Here is a 17,452-nt window from a genome sequence, read left to right on the forward strand (position 1 = left end):
GTTATTTTTTTTTTTTAACTATTAAAGGCTTAGTTAAAAATCTCAGAAGATAAACGACTGTTATTTTCAAATCAGTTGACCATATTATAGTTCAAGAAATGGTTTATCAATGTATGCCATTAATAGTGTATGTAGAAAAGCAGTTAATACAGTGTTGTAAAATGGCCCTATATTTTAGTATGAGTTGAATATTTAATGGGGGAATTGGAATCCCTCTGTTTCATTGTGTCCTTGTGATTTAATCTTCGGATATCAACTTTCATTTCTTAATGCGAGGTGAAACAAAAGTAATTAAGACTGCTATTTTTTGCTTATGAGGAAACTGGACTCTGAGTTTAAGCAACAGGTTTTTTGAGGGGGAGGGTAGTTTCAACTTGTTCCTGCTCAGAAAGCCCTTGAGCTAAAAATAGGGTTATGACTGACAGGATCTGGGTCTGGTAGAGCAGGCTTAGAGCAGAGATGAATAGCAGTAGCAGCCTTTGGACTGTAGTAAAAATAAATATACCATTTTTTAAAAAATCAGTATGCAAGTGAAGGTTGAGTGTAGTAGAGTTCAATTCTAAGTGTTTAGTCTGAGTACATACGTTTTTAAAATGTCTATAGGTGACTCTCATACACAGCCCTGTTAAAAATATCTAATTTAAAACAATAGATGTACCTTAACTTGTACTTTATGGAGAAAAATCTGTTGTTGTTTTTTGGAAACAATGTTTTAGTTAATGATCAGCTTCAATGCTCCATAATCTGTAGATTTTTTTTTTTCTAAAAGCAAGGATGGTTGGTAAAATATTTATATTATGTCTTAATTTTTCATGAATGAACACTAACATTCTGTCTGCTGAAATTTGGGTTTGAATCTATGTGTTTTGGTGAGTGGAGCTTACATAATACATGATAACAACCAATAATTTTTACTCTGCTTCTGGAATTGGGTACTAACCCTGCCATTTACTCTTTGGCCATGGATTAATTGAGAATAGTATGTGTGAGGTACCAGTTAAAGGATTCGTCAGGTACAGAAATTAGATGCTGTAAATGTTAGATGCCTCATCTTTAGAGAAAAACTCTGTGCAACATGATGGAGAGATGTCAAAAGAGAACTTAGATGTAGAATAGATCTCAGGATAATTTTAGTCAATGATTTATGTTGTTATAAATTCAACCACTGATATTTTTAGAATCTTTCCGTAAATTTATAAATAAAAAGCATTTAAATTGAATTGGTTCACAGGTATCTTTAAGCTTAAATGTTGTCTTTTCACTAGCTGTCAGTATTTTCTTCTGAATAGGCATTTTAGGGACTAACCATCTTTTCAAAGACTCTAATGTTTTCTAACTCTTAAGTTAAAATATCTATTTTTGTCCATTGAACAGATATTGATTGTAAAGTAGCCTTTTTTGGTGGAGAGGGAATGCACAATGTTAGAGCTATACGATACCTCTGATAGCTATACGATACCTCTTTGATCCTCAATTTTTTAGCGCCTTCAGGAAGTTGACAATACAATTTCAAGGCATACCTTAAGCCAGTGGTTCTCACTCACATCAGTATCCAGCCACACTGGAGAGCTTGCTAGACATATTGCTGGGCCCTATGCTCTGTATTTCACATTCAACAATTATGCAGTAGGCCTAGAATTTACATGTCTAACAAGTTCCTAGACCAATGCTGCTAGTCCATAGACCATACTTTCAGAAACACGCAATAAAATATGAAGGCTTGTTTGTATGTCTTGATCTGTTTAACTAATAGTTTTCCCTCAAAATTTAACCAGATGCTGAAGATTAAATCAATTTCTCTTGATTGTCAGGGGGAAGCTTTGACAGATACGCCTCATCATTAATCTTCATAGAATCAGCCAGTAAACTTTTTTTTAACTTGAAAATTTATGATCTATTCTGAGATGATTGGCAGTTTGTTTTGCCTCTGATTATATTACCTTGTATAAGAAAAATGTCACCTATTGAACACAAGTTTTCTCTTTTGCATTGTAATGTAATCTTCTTGGAAGTATTTGAAGTAAAAAGTTGGAATCTATATCCAGGCAAGTTTTGTGCTTATTACCAAAAAAATAACTCCTGGAAGCGCTGGTATGTTTCTTTAGACATCAGTTGTAAGATGCATCCAAATTCAAATGTTAATATGTGAAAAATATGTGACTTAGAATAGAGGATGTATATCATCTGAATTAGTTTTTAAAAGAATTAGTTTTATAAAGAATTGAGAGTCGTATAGGAAGAATTTTTATTTTATTTTCCTTTCAGATTGTCCAGTTTATTGTTACATTGGTTCAGAATAACCAACTTGTGAGTTTAAAACGTAAAAGGTAAGTTTTTATTATAAAACATTTTGACCTATACATACCAACTTTTTAGTGTTTAACCATGAATGGCCTGTATTTGCTGAGTAGTGTATGCCTGTTGTCCCAAAAGAACAGTCCTCGTTAAATTATACTCTTTACATCTCAAGAGTAGTACTATTTTCTACTGCTTTTATCCTGCTGATGTTTTGAGAGATAAGGGATAGCCTACCCTAAGTGGTCGCTTTATAGACATACATACAGTTAATAAAGAATTCATTTTTCGGCCGGGCGCGGTGGCTCACTCCTGTAATCCTAGCACTCTGGAAGGCCAAGGCGGGCGGATTGTTTGAGCTCAGGAGTTCGAGACCAGCCTGAGCATGAGCGAGACCCCGTCTCTACTAAAAATAGAAGGAAATTATATGGACAGCTAAAAATATATATAGAAAAAATTAGCCGGGCATGGTGGCACATGCCTGTAGTCCCAGCTACTTGGGAGGCTGAGGCAGAAGGATCGCTTGAGTCCAGTAGTTTGAGGTTGCTGTGGGCTAGGCTGATGCCACGGCACTCACTCTAGCCTGGGCAACAGAGCGAGACTCTGTCTCAAAAAAAAAAAAAAAGAATTCATTTTTCATTCACATTAGCAATTTAAAGTAGCACTGGGAGGCCTGAGTGAAGGAAATTCTAAAAAATGAGGCTATATGTTGAAAAAAAATCAACAGTTGTTTTATTTGATCTCTTGTATATTTAATCCACTCAATAGTCTTTTAAACCTGTATCTCACCTATGAGTTATAATACCAGTAAATGTCGGTAGCTACCATTGTCACAGCTAAAATATAAGAAGAATAATGGACAAAAGGAATAGTTGGAAAGAGAAAAAGATCATCGGTAAGGCTGTAAGATAGTGGGAAAGCTTGATTATGATTAGAGCTTTGTGGCTTTAACTCTTATCTCATCTAATTAGTTCTGAAGATATTACCTATTTATTTTTTACTATGTAAAGACAGTTCATAAAGAGTTGTGTAGTTCAGTAGACAGTGAAGTATATCTGGAGAGATTAGTTTGTTAAATTTAGTATAACAAAAGTAGTATAGAAGAATGGAGAACTAAAAGTTCTAGATATTCTTGTTCCTCGGTTTCTATTCCTAAGATATAATTGTTTTTAAGAGTTCTTTGTTTATTCTTACTGAAATTTTTTATTCATTGTTAAAGTGAGAGTGTGTGCATGTGTGTGTAAGTAGAAACAATTTAAATTCCTTGTATGTTTGCTTCACTGAACTGCGTGAATGTTCTTCATTTTCAGGCCTCTACTTCTAAACACTAATGGAGCTCAAAAGAAGAATCTGTTTCAACACATAGTCAAAGAACCAACTGATAATCACCATCATAAAGTAATTTTCTTTAGAGTCCATTTTACATTTATATCAAACTAGATTTTATTATGGCAGTGTTTCATACATTCAAAGTTTAGTGAAAAATAATATAAGTGCTCATCCCACAGTTTTATTAAATCATGTCCTTTTTCAATATTTGCTTCAGCTTATTTTAAGAAATAAATCGTTACGAATATAGTTGTCCCAGTTGCCTATTTCCAAGTTCATTTCTCTCCCTCTTTCATCTCCCCTCTCTTCCTCTCTCATCTCACCTAGAGGTAATCACTATCTTGAATTAATATTTTTTATTCCTGTGGCCATTTTGTATGTGTGAATCCAAGAATAGTATTTGATATTATTTTGTATATATCTAAACTTCATATAAATGATACCATTTTGTACATATCATTTTGCAATGTGGCTTTTTTTACTTTGTATTGCTTTTGAGATTTGTCAAACATAGAGATTTAGTTCATGTGTTTCAGTGAAGATGATGTAATAATATAATGTAATATGCATTCTTCTATTGGTTATTTTATTTCCAGCTTTTATTATAAATGTGCACTGACTAGACAGCTTTTAACTTTTTAAAAAAATATTTCAAAATATTTTTGTTTACCTTCATTTTTGTCACATACTCCAGATAATTTGTCAAACTTACATCTAGTGGCAAATTAGTCCAGTCCAGAGACTAAACCTTTTTTATTATCTTATTGTCATTGTTACTTTCAAATTTTAGAATTGTAAATATTGCCTCAGATTTATTATTAAAGTACCAAGATTTTTGTTCTTGGGTATATCAGTTAACCTCACATCTGATTCCTCTTGCCACCACTGTTTCTGAATAATCAAGCATACCTAAAACTATTTTGTTTTTAGGATTGAAGGCTTATGTAAATGGATGAAGATTTTTTAATTTAACTGGATTTATATATTTTAAAATATTTCGCCTCTGTATTTTGCCTCCATGTTGTTGTATTTAAATTTGAAGATTTTTTTTATATTATAGTAATGATTAATTTGCTTTAGAGAATTGAACTTACTTTATTAATGTAACTGTGGCCTGAATATGTTTGTACCTTAATATTAATAAAAAAAAAAATCATTGCTAAAAAGCCAGGCTGACATTTAACTGTGACATAATTGAAGTACTTCTTTTCTATTGGTGAAGCTAGTTAATGAGTAAGAAAATTTGTGTAAAAACAGAGTAGCTTGAGCTGAAATAATTTGTCAGCACAGTGGCCATCAATAATTATGCTTGAAATTTCTAGTGAGGTCTTAAGACTTTTTTTTTACTCTTTAAGTATAAAAAATACTTCAGATTTGAAAATCTTTCCATAGAAACATTCTTAGACATGTCATCTTCAGGGTCCTTTACAGTAAAAGAAAGAATTAAGTAGATTGCACATAATGTACCTCATACCTCTGTGAATTGGTGCAATTAATACCAATTAGTATATAAGTCACATAAAAGCAGAGGGCATATCTCTTTTGCTTACCATTATGTGCCCAGTTACTTTTTAAATGATAACTTGTTTGATAGTATGATTTTAATTTTTAGATGTATTTTTCTTCTGATTTTTTTAGGTTCCCCATAGTCGAACTGAAGGTTTAAAGCCAAGAGAGCGGATTTCAGATGACATCATTATTTATGATGTTACTGATGATAATGCAGATGAAGAAAATATCCCAGTTATTCCAGAAACTAATGAGGATGTTATATCTGATCCCTCCAAGTAAGGAGTTTATGAGATAAAATTTATGAAAATATTGATCACTTTTCTTATTATAGAGCTAAATTCAAAACTGCTTTGTTCTTTAATAAATTAGTATCTGTTTCATATTTGGATTATTAAACTGAATATAATAATTAAGCCAAATTATTCAACCAGATAAAGCCTCATCTCTTCTTCCCCCCAAATGAAGAAGTAATGAGAATTGATTGACTTTTTTATTTTGGAGTTGAACAGTTTTCATTGATGCTTCGTAATCTTATATCCTATGAAGTATCAGTACTGTAATTAAGCTACTCAGGAAATTTAAGCCTTTCAGTATGTGGTATGGGGAGAGAGTTTTCATGGGGAATGAATGGATAGAATTTATTGAACTTGTCTGATAATGTAATTGGTTCTTCTTTTTCATATCTTTGATCTAGTAGCTGTAGCCAGTACCCTGATATTGTCATAGTTGAAGATGACAATGAAGATGAGTATGCACCTGTCATCCAGAGTGGAGAGCAGAGTGAACCAGCCAGAGAATCCCTAAGTTCAGGCAGTGATGGCACCAACCCTCTCATGTCTAGTGCTGTCCAGCTAAATGGCTCATCTAGTCTGACCACAGAAGATCCTGTGACCATGATGGATTCCATTTTGAATGATAACATCAATCTTTTGGGAAAGTGAGTGCTCATCTAGATATTTTATAAAATTATTTGCTTTCTGTGTTCACTTCACATATTCTGTTACTCTTTGAGTGATCTTCCTTTGAGATGATAAGCCCATGTAGTCTATCTTTCTCTGTTTTGTTCAGGGTTGATCTCTGTAATGAAAGGAATTTAATCATCCCAAGAGTAGTCTTTGGATTTTCCTGGCAGTTCCTCACATTTCTTTAATGAAATACTTGTTTTGAGTATACATAAGGTGTTTGTGATTTTGTGTGTTTGTCTTCGTATTAGGACTATATAGAATAATATAATTTCTATTAAGGGACTTATTTTGTAACATAAAGAAAACTAATAATCAGTAATGAGTTTAAACATTTTATAACGGTATAGAGGAAAAAGGTGAATCAGACTGTGTTGCAGAAGCTTTTTTCTGCAAATACTAAAGTTTTGTAAGTTTGTAAAGACTATGAGTTCTCAGTTAACCACCTTTCCAGGAATCTGAAATCTTAAACTCGTTTGAGATTAAGAACTGGTAAGGATTCAGCAGTTGCTAGCAGTATTTTACCTAACCAGGTTGAAATGGTGATTTTTAAATATAAAAACAAGGAAATCTAACATTTGATTTTTTTTTTTTTTTTTTACCTTTTTTTGTTAGGGTTGAGCTGTTGGATTATCTTGACAGTATTGATTGCAGTTTAGAGGACTTCCAAGCCATGCTGTCAGGAAGACAGTTTAGCATAGACCCAGATCTCCTGGTTGATGTAGGTACTTTGGATAATCTTTTCTGTACTGGTAATTTATGTATTTATGTATGTTATTTAAAAATGATCACATCTTTTTTTTTGTATTATACACTGTTGTTTTTATTTTCTTGTTTTAAAATGGGTGGTTTTATTTATCAGAAAGAAGGAACACATGGGTTTGGGACTTTGAAGGAGGGTAATCACTACCTGCTCCTGAATAGGGCAGTTCAGTTAATCCCCTGTGACAACATATCAAATCTGTTCAGCAGTACTATTAAATCCAGGTCTTGCCTAGACTTGTCACTGTGTTATGTTTTGCTCTGGGATAAATTGTTACTGAATAGAAATCTGTAAAAATTAGTAATAGAGGTACTTAGCCAAGAAATAACATGGACACATTTATTAATACTTTGGGAATTAATTAACATTTTCTATTCAAATATATTTTTAATATATTTGCTATATTTTTGTGTCTTTAGTCCCAAGATTCCCCTGCTTCAGTTTCCACGACCATCTCTATGAACTTGACTCCAATATTGTCTGGGCTGTGAATCCTTATCTACCATTTCTGACACTAATCACCTTTCTCACTGTCTTCCCTCTTGTTCCTGCTATTTCTCCTTTCCTTACCTAAAGCTTCCTAGATGGCCTGGTCCTGCTCAGATGAATCTTTTTCTCTGTCCTTTGTCCATTTTCTGTTGTGAATCGCTTTCTTTTTTTATCCAGAAAAGTTTTGTTACTCCTTTTTCTGTGTTTCTTGCCTTAAGTTGCAACTTCTCTCATATCAAAAGATTCTGTAGTTTTACTCTTTTAAGAACCTCTCAGTGAGGCCGAAGGAATTAGTCCTTTCTACTCTCAATCTTATTTCAAGTCCATTAATTTACCACTGTACTCCTGTACTTTTCATCAGTCATTGTCAGTGATCTGTGACTCTGTCACCCTTTCCAAATCATCAGCACCTCTGAGAGTGGATTTCACTTTCTTTGAAGATTTCCTTTCCATGCTGACCTGTGTAACTATATTAAGTGAATTAAGTATTCATGTTGTTAATGGTAACCTGACAGACCTTAATTCTATCAGCTCTTATCCCCACTTTAGAATCCAGGGACCTTTTAAAATATCCTCCCTTTAGATCACTGAGAATGAAGTCAAATGCCATAATTCTAGCCATTTACAAATCTTTGCAGTCTTTAACTAGGTCATTTTAATTCAACTTTGGAACATTTATCACACTTGTCCTCAAGATCTTATCCAGCCAGCTCCTCCCTATTCACAGAAGATAATTCATTGTGCCCTGGTCCTCTCCTAAGGTGTGTCTGTTTCCAGTTTCATATCTTTTCTTCTTAGAGGAAATACTTATTACTTCCTCTTTAAAGCTAATTTATACTGCTGCCTGCTGTCTGTATATATTTTTTTCTCTGTCCTTAGTCTTTCCCATGTGCCTTTAATAGTACAGATCTTCTCTTTCTTAAAAAACAAGCATTTTGACATTTTGCTCATTTACCATTTTGTTTCTGTTTTTCACTACAAAACGTTAGAAATGAGTGGTTATATTTGTTACCTCTTTTTCACACTGTTTTTTTTCTGAAATCTTGTATTGTTGTGCTTATTTACTCCAACCCTGTGCTGTCTGTGTTGTCTTGGTTTTCCATTCATTGTAAGTAGACTGTGTGGTTTTTTGGTTTGTTTTGCTAAATCAGTCCAGTGGGCTAGTGGAAGAAGGTTTGTTTTGATTCAGATAAGTCTGGGTTCCATTACTGACTCATGTTATTTACTAGCTACGTTACTAACCTTGGAAAATTAACCTCTCTTACCTGGTTTTCTCATCTATTAAATGTGACTACTGCCTAACATAAAGGACTGTTGCAAGAATTATAAATAATTAACACTATTATTATTGAGTGTTCTGTACAACAGAACTTTTTTCATTGACTTTAGAGGCACTGGACTTTTTTGTTCTTTTCCTGTCTGCCTAACCATCTCTATTTTCTCTAAGAGGTTTTCTTTTTTCTAATGTCTTAACTTATGGGCATTCCCAATGCACCCAATCTTTTATCCTCCTTTTTATTTTTTCTACCTTCTTTTTCTACTCTTCCTATGTGATGTGATTTTGGCTTGTGAGATTGCTCTCAAATATATATCTCCAACTCTTAGCATTTTCTAAAGTAAACTTGGCATAAGTTCTAATTCCATGCCTTTGTGATCATCGATTATATCTTGCCTCAGATTGTGTTCTATGCCATACTTTGCTTTATTCTCTATATTAGTTACCCTTTATAGCTTTCTTATTTTCTATAGTGGTATCAGACTTCTGTTTAATCACCCAGGATAGTTATCACAGAATCACCTTGGTTTCCCTTTCTTTATCTTTATCTCATCACTCACTGAGTCCTGTCTGTTTTCTAAAATAGTATTCACAAGGCATCCCTACTCTCTGTTTCCACTTTTGCTTCTCTCATTCAAGAGCCTCATTATTTCATCCTTGAATTATGCTGTATTGTCATAAACAAAAAATCTGTGAGTTACCTTGTTTTCTGGAATGGCAAAGATGTATATCATTTGTCTGCTGGGAATACATGTAAGATATTCCTGAGTCAATGGGGTACGGGTTGTGGGGCAAAGAGGGGAAGACAGGAGCTTACACTGCTGGCCCTCCTCAGGTGCCACCCTCAGTAGGGGCAAAATCTGGTTAGGCCTGTTAGAGAATAACAGGCTGAACTGGCAGAGATTAGTTATCATGTGTAACTATCTAGTCTCAAGGATCTGAGCTGTCTTTTCTCTTCTGGGAATGGTAGTTGGAATGAAAGGAGAAAGAGGAAATGAAAAGGAAAAGCCAGGGATTTTTATAGGACTACTGTGAATGTGGAACTTTAAGGAGAAGAATTAATGTCAGAGAGAATGGAAGAAGGATCTACCTGTGGCTTCTCTGCATTTCATTCTATCCTGTAAACCATTTGGTGTGCTCATTCTCATAAAATGACCTTATTTCATTGGTCAGGCCATTCCCAAGGCTTTATTGCTGAGAGGATATGGCCTGATCCACTGACTTCACTGTACTTTTTGAATCTGTGTATATAACTCACTATTCAATTCAGAACTTCTATGTTATTTCTATATTCAATGGTCTTACCTATTTCTAGAACATACTTTACTTTCTTTGTTGTTGCTAGTGTTATATGAATGTACTATACCCTTCGTCCTCACCTTTCCAAGTTCTAACCTAACATTATCCAGGTACTGATATATATTACATAGTTGTTTCAAAGCCTTTTTGTTTGATCGTGTGTGTGTCTGTATGTACTTTCCTCCCTTCTCATTCTCTTAACTCCTTAGTACTGTTGAGCCCCACCATCCTTTGTTAAAATACTGGATTGTGTATATTACTGTTTCATGTTGGTCTTACCTCATCCTTTAGATTGTAAGCTCCTGGAGAGCAAGAATAACATCTTTATCTTGTATTCTTAATGATGACAGTTATTTCTTAGATGCTCAGTAAATCCTTGTGTAATGAATGACTTTGAAGCTTATTACTTAAACAATTTTATCTGTAAACTGGCTGGACTGAGGAGTACAATAAGCAGTTGTCTTAGCACTGACTTCCCTCACTAGGTAAGATGAATAGAACCAACAAGTAGATTTGCCATTTTGTCAGAGGGCTCTGCTTGAGGTATAATTTAGGAGACACTGTCATAGAGCAGATTCTATAAAATACTTACCTGATTAGCAGGTATTCAGTGACGTCTTAGTGTCAGAGCACAGATCTCAGCCTGGGCCACTTAAGGCCAAAGGCACTTAGAGAAAAAAAATAAAGGAAATGCAATTGAATAGAGAATCATGAAGGAGAGGGGAGGTGGGGAAAACCACCATTGTCTCAAGTGATTTATCCCACTGTTTTATAAGAAATTCTTACAACATAAAATTCTGTCTAATGCATGGGCTATCTTATTCTGCTTTTATTTGTTTTTCTTTTTGCTTTCCTGCTTTTCTCTTCCAAACTTGTTTACTGTATGTAAACTTGCTAGTGCAGGAGCTACATCTCTTCACCCAACTTGGCTGTATACAAATTTTGAACACACAATTCTTTTTTAATATTTTTTTAAACTTATCTTTCTTGTTTGGTCTTTCAGCTTTTCACTAGTTCTGTGCAGATGAGTCCCACAGATTACATCAATAATACAAAAGTAAGTTTTAATTCATGTTGCTCAGGACCCATAGCTATAAATATCTGAAAAAAGCCCCTAGGAAGCAGAGAGCAGTATCACTCCCAGTTACAAAAAGCATTTTATATTCTTACCTAATGTTTGTGATCAAGATAATAAAATTCTAAATGAAAAATTAGCTTTTGGTTATGTGGTAAGTTATTGCCCAATTCTGCTGGAACTTGTGGGATTAACTACCAGTATGAAATCAGCTTCTTTTGATGCTGGGTGATCATGTAACTGAACTTGGCATATTGAGGTATATATCTATGAAATAAATGATTGACATTTCTTCATGTTTTATGTGCTACATTTTACAGTCTTACTCCTTCTTTAAACAACTTCTCAGCATTTTTTATTGAAAATTTACTGGTACCCATATTTTCCTATATGTTCCTTTGTTTTATTAACATGTGGTAAAAACTCAGGAATTTTTACTAATTGGAGGAGAAGTAAGTTGGAACAATGATGTATGGGTTTTGGACTTTTTTTTTTTAAGTAATAAAGATTATTATTTTTTTAAACACAGGAACCTGGGCTCAGCAAATGCTGACAGGAGAGTCTTTAGAACTGGTTTCCTAGTGAGTAGTAAGGACAATTTGAAGTTGTTAGAGCAGATGTTTGTAAATCATTGTTATTTAGTATAACTTATTGTCTTGGATAGGTATATACTTCCTCTACCTTATACTACATTGTTTAGTAACCCTTGTTTTTCATTGAACATAAAGGTAAATCAAGTCCATGTTCCAGATTGGTAAAGTCAGAATTTTAGTTTTATTCTTTTTTTTTGAAGTCCAAAAAGGAGCACGTCTCAAATAAATCTGAGTGAATAGGGGTAGAATGTTCGTGACTATCAACATTGAGGATAGCTTGACCAGATTTCCTATATTTTCAAAATTACAGCATGAGCTAAAAGGATTTATGAAATTGTGAATTAGGAAGTTGATTGTACATGCAGTATCTGGATGATTTATATTAGAGGTTAGAATACTTTTTCTGTAGAGGGCCAGTAGTAAATATTTTTGGTTTTGCAGGCTGTATGTTCTCTGTTTTAGCTACTTAGCTCTGCAGTTATAGTGCAAAAGCAGATACAAATACTTAATGTGTAGCTGTGTTCTAGTAAAGCTTTACTTATAGACAAGGCAGTATGCTGAATTTGGCATATGGACCATAATTTGCCTAGATTTACACTATAAGATTCTGTGGAACACCTTAGCTCTGTGTTTCAGTAAATACGGTGGTGTTGAATGTTATTAAGTGATAGACCTGTTGAATGGACTCATACATTCATTTAGAGAATGTGCTTTACTTTTTATTGGTAGACATTGAATCATTCTTTATTCTTGGATCATCTTCCTTATTCCCAAAACCAGTAGCTTGGATACGGTTTTCAGAAATAGCAGTTAAGGAGCAAATTGGATATTGCTCTACAATATTATGGAAAAATTAGAGAGTGAGTTTTCATCATAGTTCTGAATCCAGATTAACGTTTTCAAATAATTAGCGTATCAGCTGTCATTCCCTTGCTTGTGGCAGGTATTATATGACATGGATTACAACACTTTCCTAATAAATCAGAATGCCTTATACTCCTCAGTACAGCAATCTATGTGGCCACTGTAATGAATGAGAATTTGCATTGGAACAATGAAACCCGTTTGTCATCCTGGTTCTCATGTTTTAGAATAACAGTAGCATCTTTGGAAAATACCTATTTTAGGAAGTGCAAAAATAGGTATCATTGGATTAATGTTTATGTATGTATTGTGAATGCTAAAAGATAAAAAAAAATTTTTGCAAATTTTTTAGAAAGGTTTAGTAGTTTTTATTATATTTTGGAAACCATTTTCTTCTCTGAATCCTGAAACTTACACTGCATCATTTTTTGATGAATATCGGGAATCATTAAAATTAGTTTATAGATGTTTATTGTATCATGTATACTTAAACAGCATGCAGATATCTGGGACTTGCAGGTGTCTGGGATTTACAGCTATTGAGGAAAAATTGTGAACCTCTGCACCTCAGAATTTGAACATCGTTGAAAAGAACACTGAAGAATTTAACAACATTAAGGATTTAGTTTCCCTACCACAATCAGATGTAAGGAGAGAAGACGGTGGTTGAAAGAAGCAATTTAAAGGATAGAAAGGAACTTAAGGAGCCACAGAAAGGACAAGAAGAAGCACCACCTCAACTTTGAGGCTTCTAAGTATAGGGACAAATAGTTTTCAGGATGTCACCATGTAATCCTGAGCTATTCTACATATGTTCGCTAATGCTAAGTATGGTGTTTATGAGTGATATATGTAATACATTTTTTGATCAAAACTGTTTAAAATTGAATTTAATTGCTTAAAGAGTTATCTCTAAATTAGCATTTTGAAACCAGTTGTTTTTGATTCATTCCCATCTTTTACCCTTGACAAATTCTGTCTATTCTACTATTTGAGATAACCTTTCCATTTCACAGTTATTATCATTCTAGTTCAGATTCTTTGTTTCATCCCCTTGGTGGTAATAATAGTTTTCTTAACCAGTCTTGATACTTCTACTCAAATTTCTCTCCGTAGTCCATTTTTCCTGATGTTCCCCGTTCGCATATGTTTCAGATAATATACCAATATTTGTTATCAATTTTTTATTTTTTGATATTTTTCAGGAACATATAAAATATGAAACAAGTACTTTTATATTTTTTTTTTCTTTTAGTCTGAGAATAAAGGATTAGACACTACCAAGAACAATGTAGTTCAGCCAGTTTCAGAAGAGGGAAGAAAATCTAAATCCAAACCAGGTAGGTATAGATATAGTATTAGCTTCTATAGAATTTTTTTGAATCTTATGTAGAAACAAATGCAAACCAAGGAAAGTCTTGTCATATTTAACAATTGAACAAAAATATGCTGGCTTCACTTCTGTGTATAGTGTGTTCAGGTTCCACCAATTGAATAGGTGAGGTAACAGTTCTTAAAGTTGGGGGCGGGGTTTGCTTGTTTGTTGTTATTTAACTTTAGGAGAACTGAAAGAACCTCATTTCTTATTGTTGAGTAAAGACTAACTTCTCTGACTTGCAAATTTTAAAATTTACTGACAAAAAGCATCGTGTCATTTTTTGTTTGGCTATGTAAGAGTGGTGATTGCATATGTGCACATCTCTGTTTTCGTTTTTCTCCCTTCGGCTTGAACATAGTATAAGCTGGTGATAAAAAAGTGTTTTTCTGATCTTTATAGATAAGCAGCTTATCCAGTACACTGCCTTTCCACTTCTTGCATTCCTTGATGGGAACCCTGCTTCTACTGTTGAACAGGGGAGTACAACAGCATCATCAGAAGTTATGTCCTCTGTAGATAAACCCATAGAAGTTGATGAGCTTCTGGATAGCAGCCTAGACCCAGAACCAACCCAAAGTAAGCTTGTTCGCCTGGAGCCATTGACTGAAGCTGAAGCTAGTGAAGCTACACTGTTTTATTTATGCGAACTTGCTCCTGCACCTCTGGATAGTGATATGCCACTTTTAGATAGCTAAATACCCGAGAAGTGGACTCTACATGTATATATTCATCAAAATGATGAACTATTTATTTTAAAGTATCATTTGGTACTTTTTTTTGTAAATTGCTTTGTTTTGTTTAATTAGATACTGTGGAATAAAAGCACCTTTTGCTTTTTCTCACTAACCACACATTCTTGCAAAGCTTTCAGATGTTACTCAGCTGCATAAGTACACAGATTTAATGCACATTATTGGCATATCTTTAAGTTGGATTCAAGTGGTCATTTTTCTCCAATTGTAGTAAATTGGATTCTTTGTTTTTTTTTTTAAACAAATCTGACCATTAACCCCAGTTAAACTTTTGTTTGTGTTTGTTTTACTTGTTTGATGCTGTCTGTTTGCATTGAGTGTAAGTCATTTGAACTAATGGTAGAACTCCTAAAGCTTTCTCTGTTCCGGTTACTTTTATTAAATATTTTTCACTTGGCTTATTTTTAAAACTGGGAACATAAAGTGCCTGTATCTTGTAAAACTTCATTTGTCTCTCTTGGTTCAGAGAAGTTCATTTATGTTCAAAAAAGTTCATGCATACTCAATAGGAAAGGCAAAGTTTCCAAGAGTGCTCACTGTCTGATAAGGTTCCAGCTCCGTATACATAGAAAGAAGGGGGGGGGGGGAATGGGATGGAGTCAACCCCATCCACTTAGTTGGACTAATTTTAAGTAAAGGTTTTCTGGTTTGTGTTTTTTGAACCATACTATTTAGTAAAATAAATATAATGGATGTTGAGTAGTAGTGTCTGCTCTGTGTCTTCTTTAGAGGTGACACCCTCACGAATGAAACATTTTTTTTTCCTCATAAGAGGGAGTGGCTTTAAACTGTCTGTTGTCCATTATTCTTAATATGAGTCATACCAACATCTTTGTGCCTCATCTCAAAAAACAGACTGTATATTGCTACAAGGGAATAATGATGTCTCTAAATTTAATGTATTTTAAAGTTCTTTGTTAAAAATTTTACTGGCTAGCTTTCTGTATTTCTAATAAAAAACTGAGTGAAGTGTGCCTCTCATTGTCCCGAATGAGGTAAGACCATTATCACTGGATGCCACCAAGGGCCTATTAATTTTTGCCCTGACATAAGGTAAGAGAAATAGTCAAATCTCCTCCCTTTTGAAAGTTGCTCACAAGAATTTTGGAGACTTAATGCAAGGCCAAGGCATTTTATCACTTGAAGAATTCTACCTTCAAGTAGAGGGCTGGAAATACTGCAGTTAATATCTGAATATTGGATAGGGCTATTTAATGATGAATTTCAAAGGCCATATTACATCTCAGTGTCTTAGAATTTCTTTTACTATGATGTAAATATTCAAAGTAAGGCCTATCACAGAAAGATAGGAAACCCTTAGAAAGATGTTAGAGCCCAAAGTACTTGACTCTGACGCTGGGATCTTGATGAATTCAAAACCCTGAAACAGGTTTCTACATGACCTGAAGAGATCACTTTCCTAAAGGTTGTTAAGGTAATAAGAGGAGTTTAGAAACTGAATGGGGAAAACTGAAGAGACTTTTTCTCTTTCCCTTCCCTTTCTCATTGTGGGATATGATCAATTTTCATCTCCTTGGGCATTTTGGAGCTCTAAAAGCACTCTAAAAAGAATTTTGAAAAACTTAAAAACTACCAGGGAGGTAATTGACATTTTAAGATTTTTTCATTTTAAGTTTAAATAGTGGAAGGGAATTTAGGATGTTGGTAATACTGCCAGTTTAAAATACAATTGTTATGTGCTGCTTTTAAATTTATTTAAAGGAATGTAAATACCATAATGATTTGATCTCTATTATCCATTTCACTTTCCTCAAAGAATTTTCTTATTATGCATGAAAGTTATACATTGATGATCCTGTCACACGTCTTTACAACTAAATTTGAAATTGTTTCCTGTAACTCTAGGCATTTAAGAAATTTATCTCCAATTACAAATACACAACTGGTCAAAACAGTATAAAAAGTTGTGGGTAGAGGCTTAACTGATTACCTTCCAGATCTCCTTCATGCAATCCTCTATACCCTTTACCTACCACTGGCTTGATGCAAAGGCCTATGTAGCTTCCAAGGTATGCAATCAAGAAGGAACTTGGCTTCCAGAATCACTGCTTTAGAGAGCCACCCACACTCATTTTAGACTTCAGATGAGAGAGGAACAATTACTGTTCTGCTAGAGTTTTGGGGGGTTAATCTGTTATAACTTGTATTGTTTTACTAATACAATATAGTCCAAATTTTGATCTATTATTAAACAAAAAGGTTTTATCAGAAGTACATCTTTTAGTGGGATAAACATGTCTCAGGTTTTTATAGTAATAGTTATTAAGTATCAGTTATATTCCTACTTTTGTTTTTATTGATATTAAAGTCCTAAGAAATTTTGTTTATAATACAGAACAAGTAGATGAGAAAAATTTTGTATAGCAGTGTTACTCAATTCTTTGAACTTGTTCAAAATTATATACCCAGAATTCACTATTATCAAGTTATTTTTTGTGATCTGTCAACTGGTGACTCAATTAGATCTTTCAATTTTGTTGAAAAGCAAAAAATTAGAAACCACCTAAATTACAAAGATTTTTTTTAAACCAGTTGGTGACATCTCTTTCTCACCAGTATTTAAAAGTGTCCCTTTTTTGATTATCTGCAAAATTTTCCAAAGTGCCTTGGAAAGATTCAGAATGGATAAAAGGTGTATCTGTGCTTTGTTAAGTATGAAGAGTAATTGTTAAAAGGGATGAGGATGGTGCCTTGTCCAGAGCACCTTTTCAGGCAGATTAATTTTTAGGGAAGAGAGTACACATGGGAATTGAAGATCTGGTTTCTTTAAAAATAATCTAGCTTGTGTTTACCACAGGAAGTCTCTTCTGTCTGGGAAACGAGTACTGTAGTGTGAAGACAAAA

At 33.8% G+C, this 17,452-nt stretch overlaps 1 protein-coding gene across 5 annotated transcripts in view; it reads left to right on the forward strand.

Moving 5' to 3' along the window:
* Nucleotides 1-15,289, forward strand: part of HSF2 (heat shock transcription factor 2) — a 32,182-nt gene extending 16,893 nt beyond the window's left edge. Inside the window, exons 6-13 of one of the 5 annotated variants that reach the window (XM_045544279.1) lie at nt 2,266-2,327; nt 3,606-3,693; nt 5,263-5,411; nt 5,831-6,073; nt 6,714-6,819; nt 10,929-10,982; nt 13,713-13,797; nt 14,235-15,289. In XM_045544279.1, coding sequence (XP_045400235.1) covers nt 2,266-2,327; nt 3,606-3,693; nt 5,263-5,411; nt 5,831-6,073; nt 6,714-6,819; nt 10,929-10,982; nt 13,713-13,797; nt 14,235-14,530 — 1,083 coding nt within the window. In that variant the 3' untranslated portion in view covers nt 14,531-15,289. Of the gene's footprint in view, nt 1-2,265; nt 2,328-3,605; nt 3,694-5,262; nt 5,412-5,830; nt 6,074-6,713; nt 6,820-10,928; nt 10,983-12,952; nt 13,798-14,234 lie in introns of those variants that run through there. The other 4 variants (XM_045544280.1, XM_045544282.1, XM_045544283.1 and 1 more) reach the window with 4 other exon arrangements.
* The last annotated feature ends 2,163 nt before the right edge of the window (nt 15,290-17,452 follow it).

The sequence above is a fragment of the Lemur catta genome, chromosome 2, assembly GCF_020740605.2.
Source record: "Lemur catta isolate mLemCat1 chromosome 2, mLemCat1.pri, whole genome shotgun sequence".
Taxonomy (NCBI): Eukaryota; Metazoa; Chordata; class Mammalia; order Primates; family Lemuridae; genus Lemur; species Lemur catta.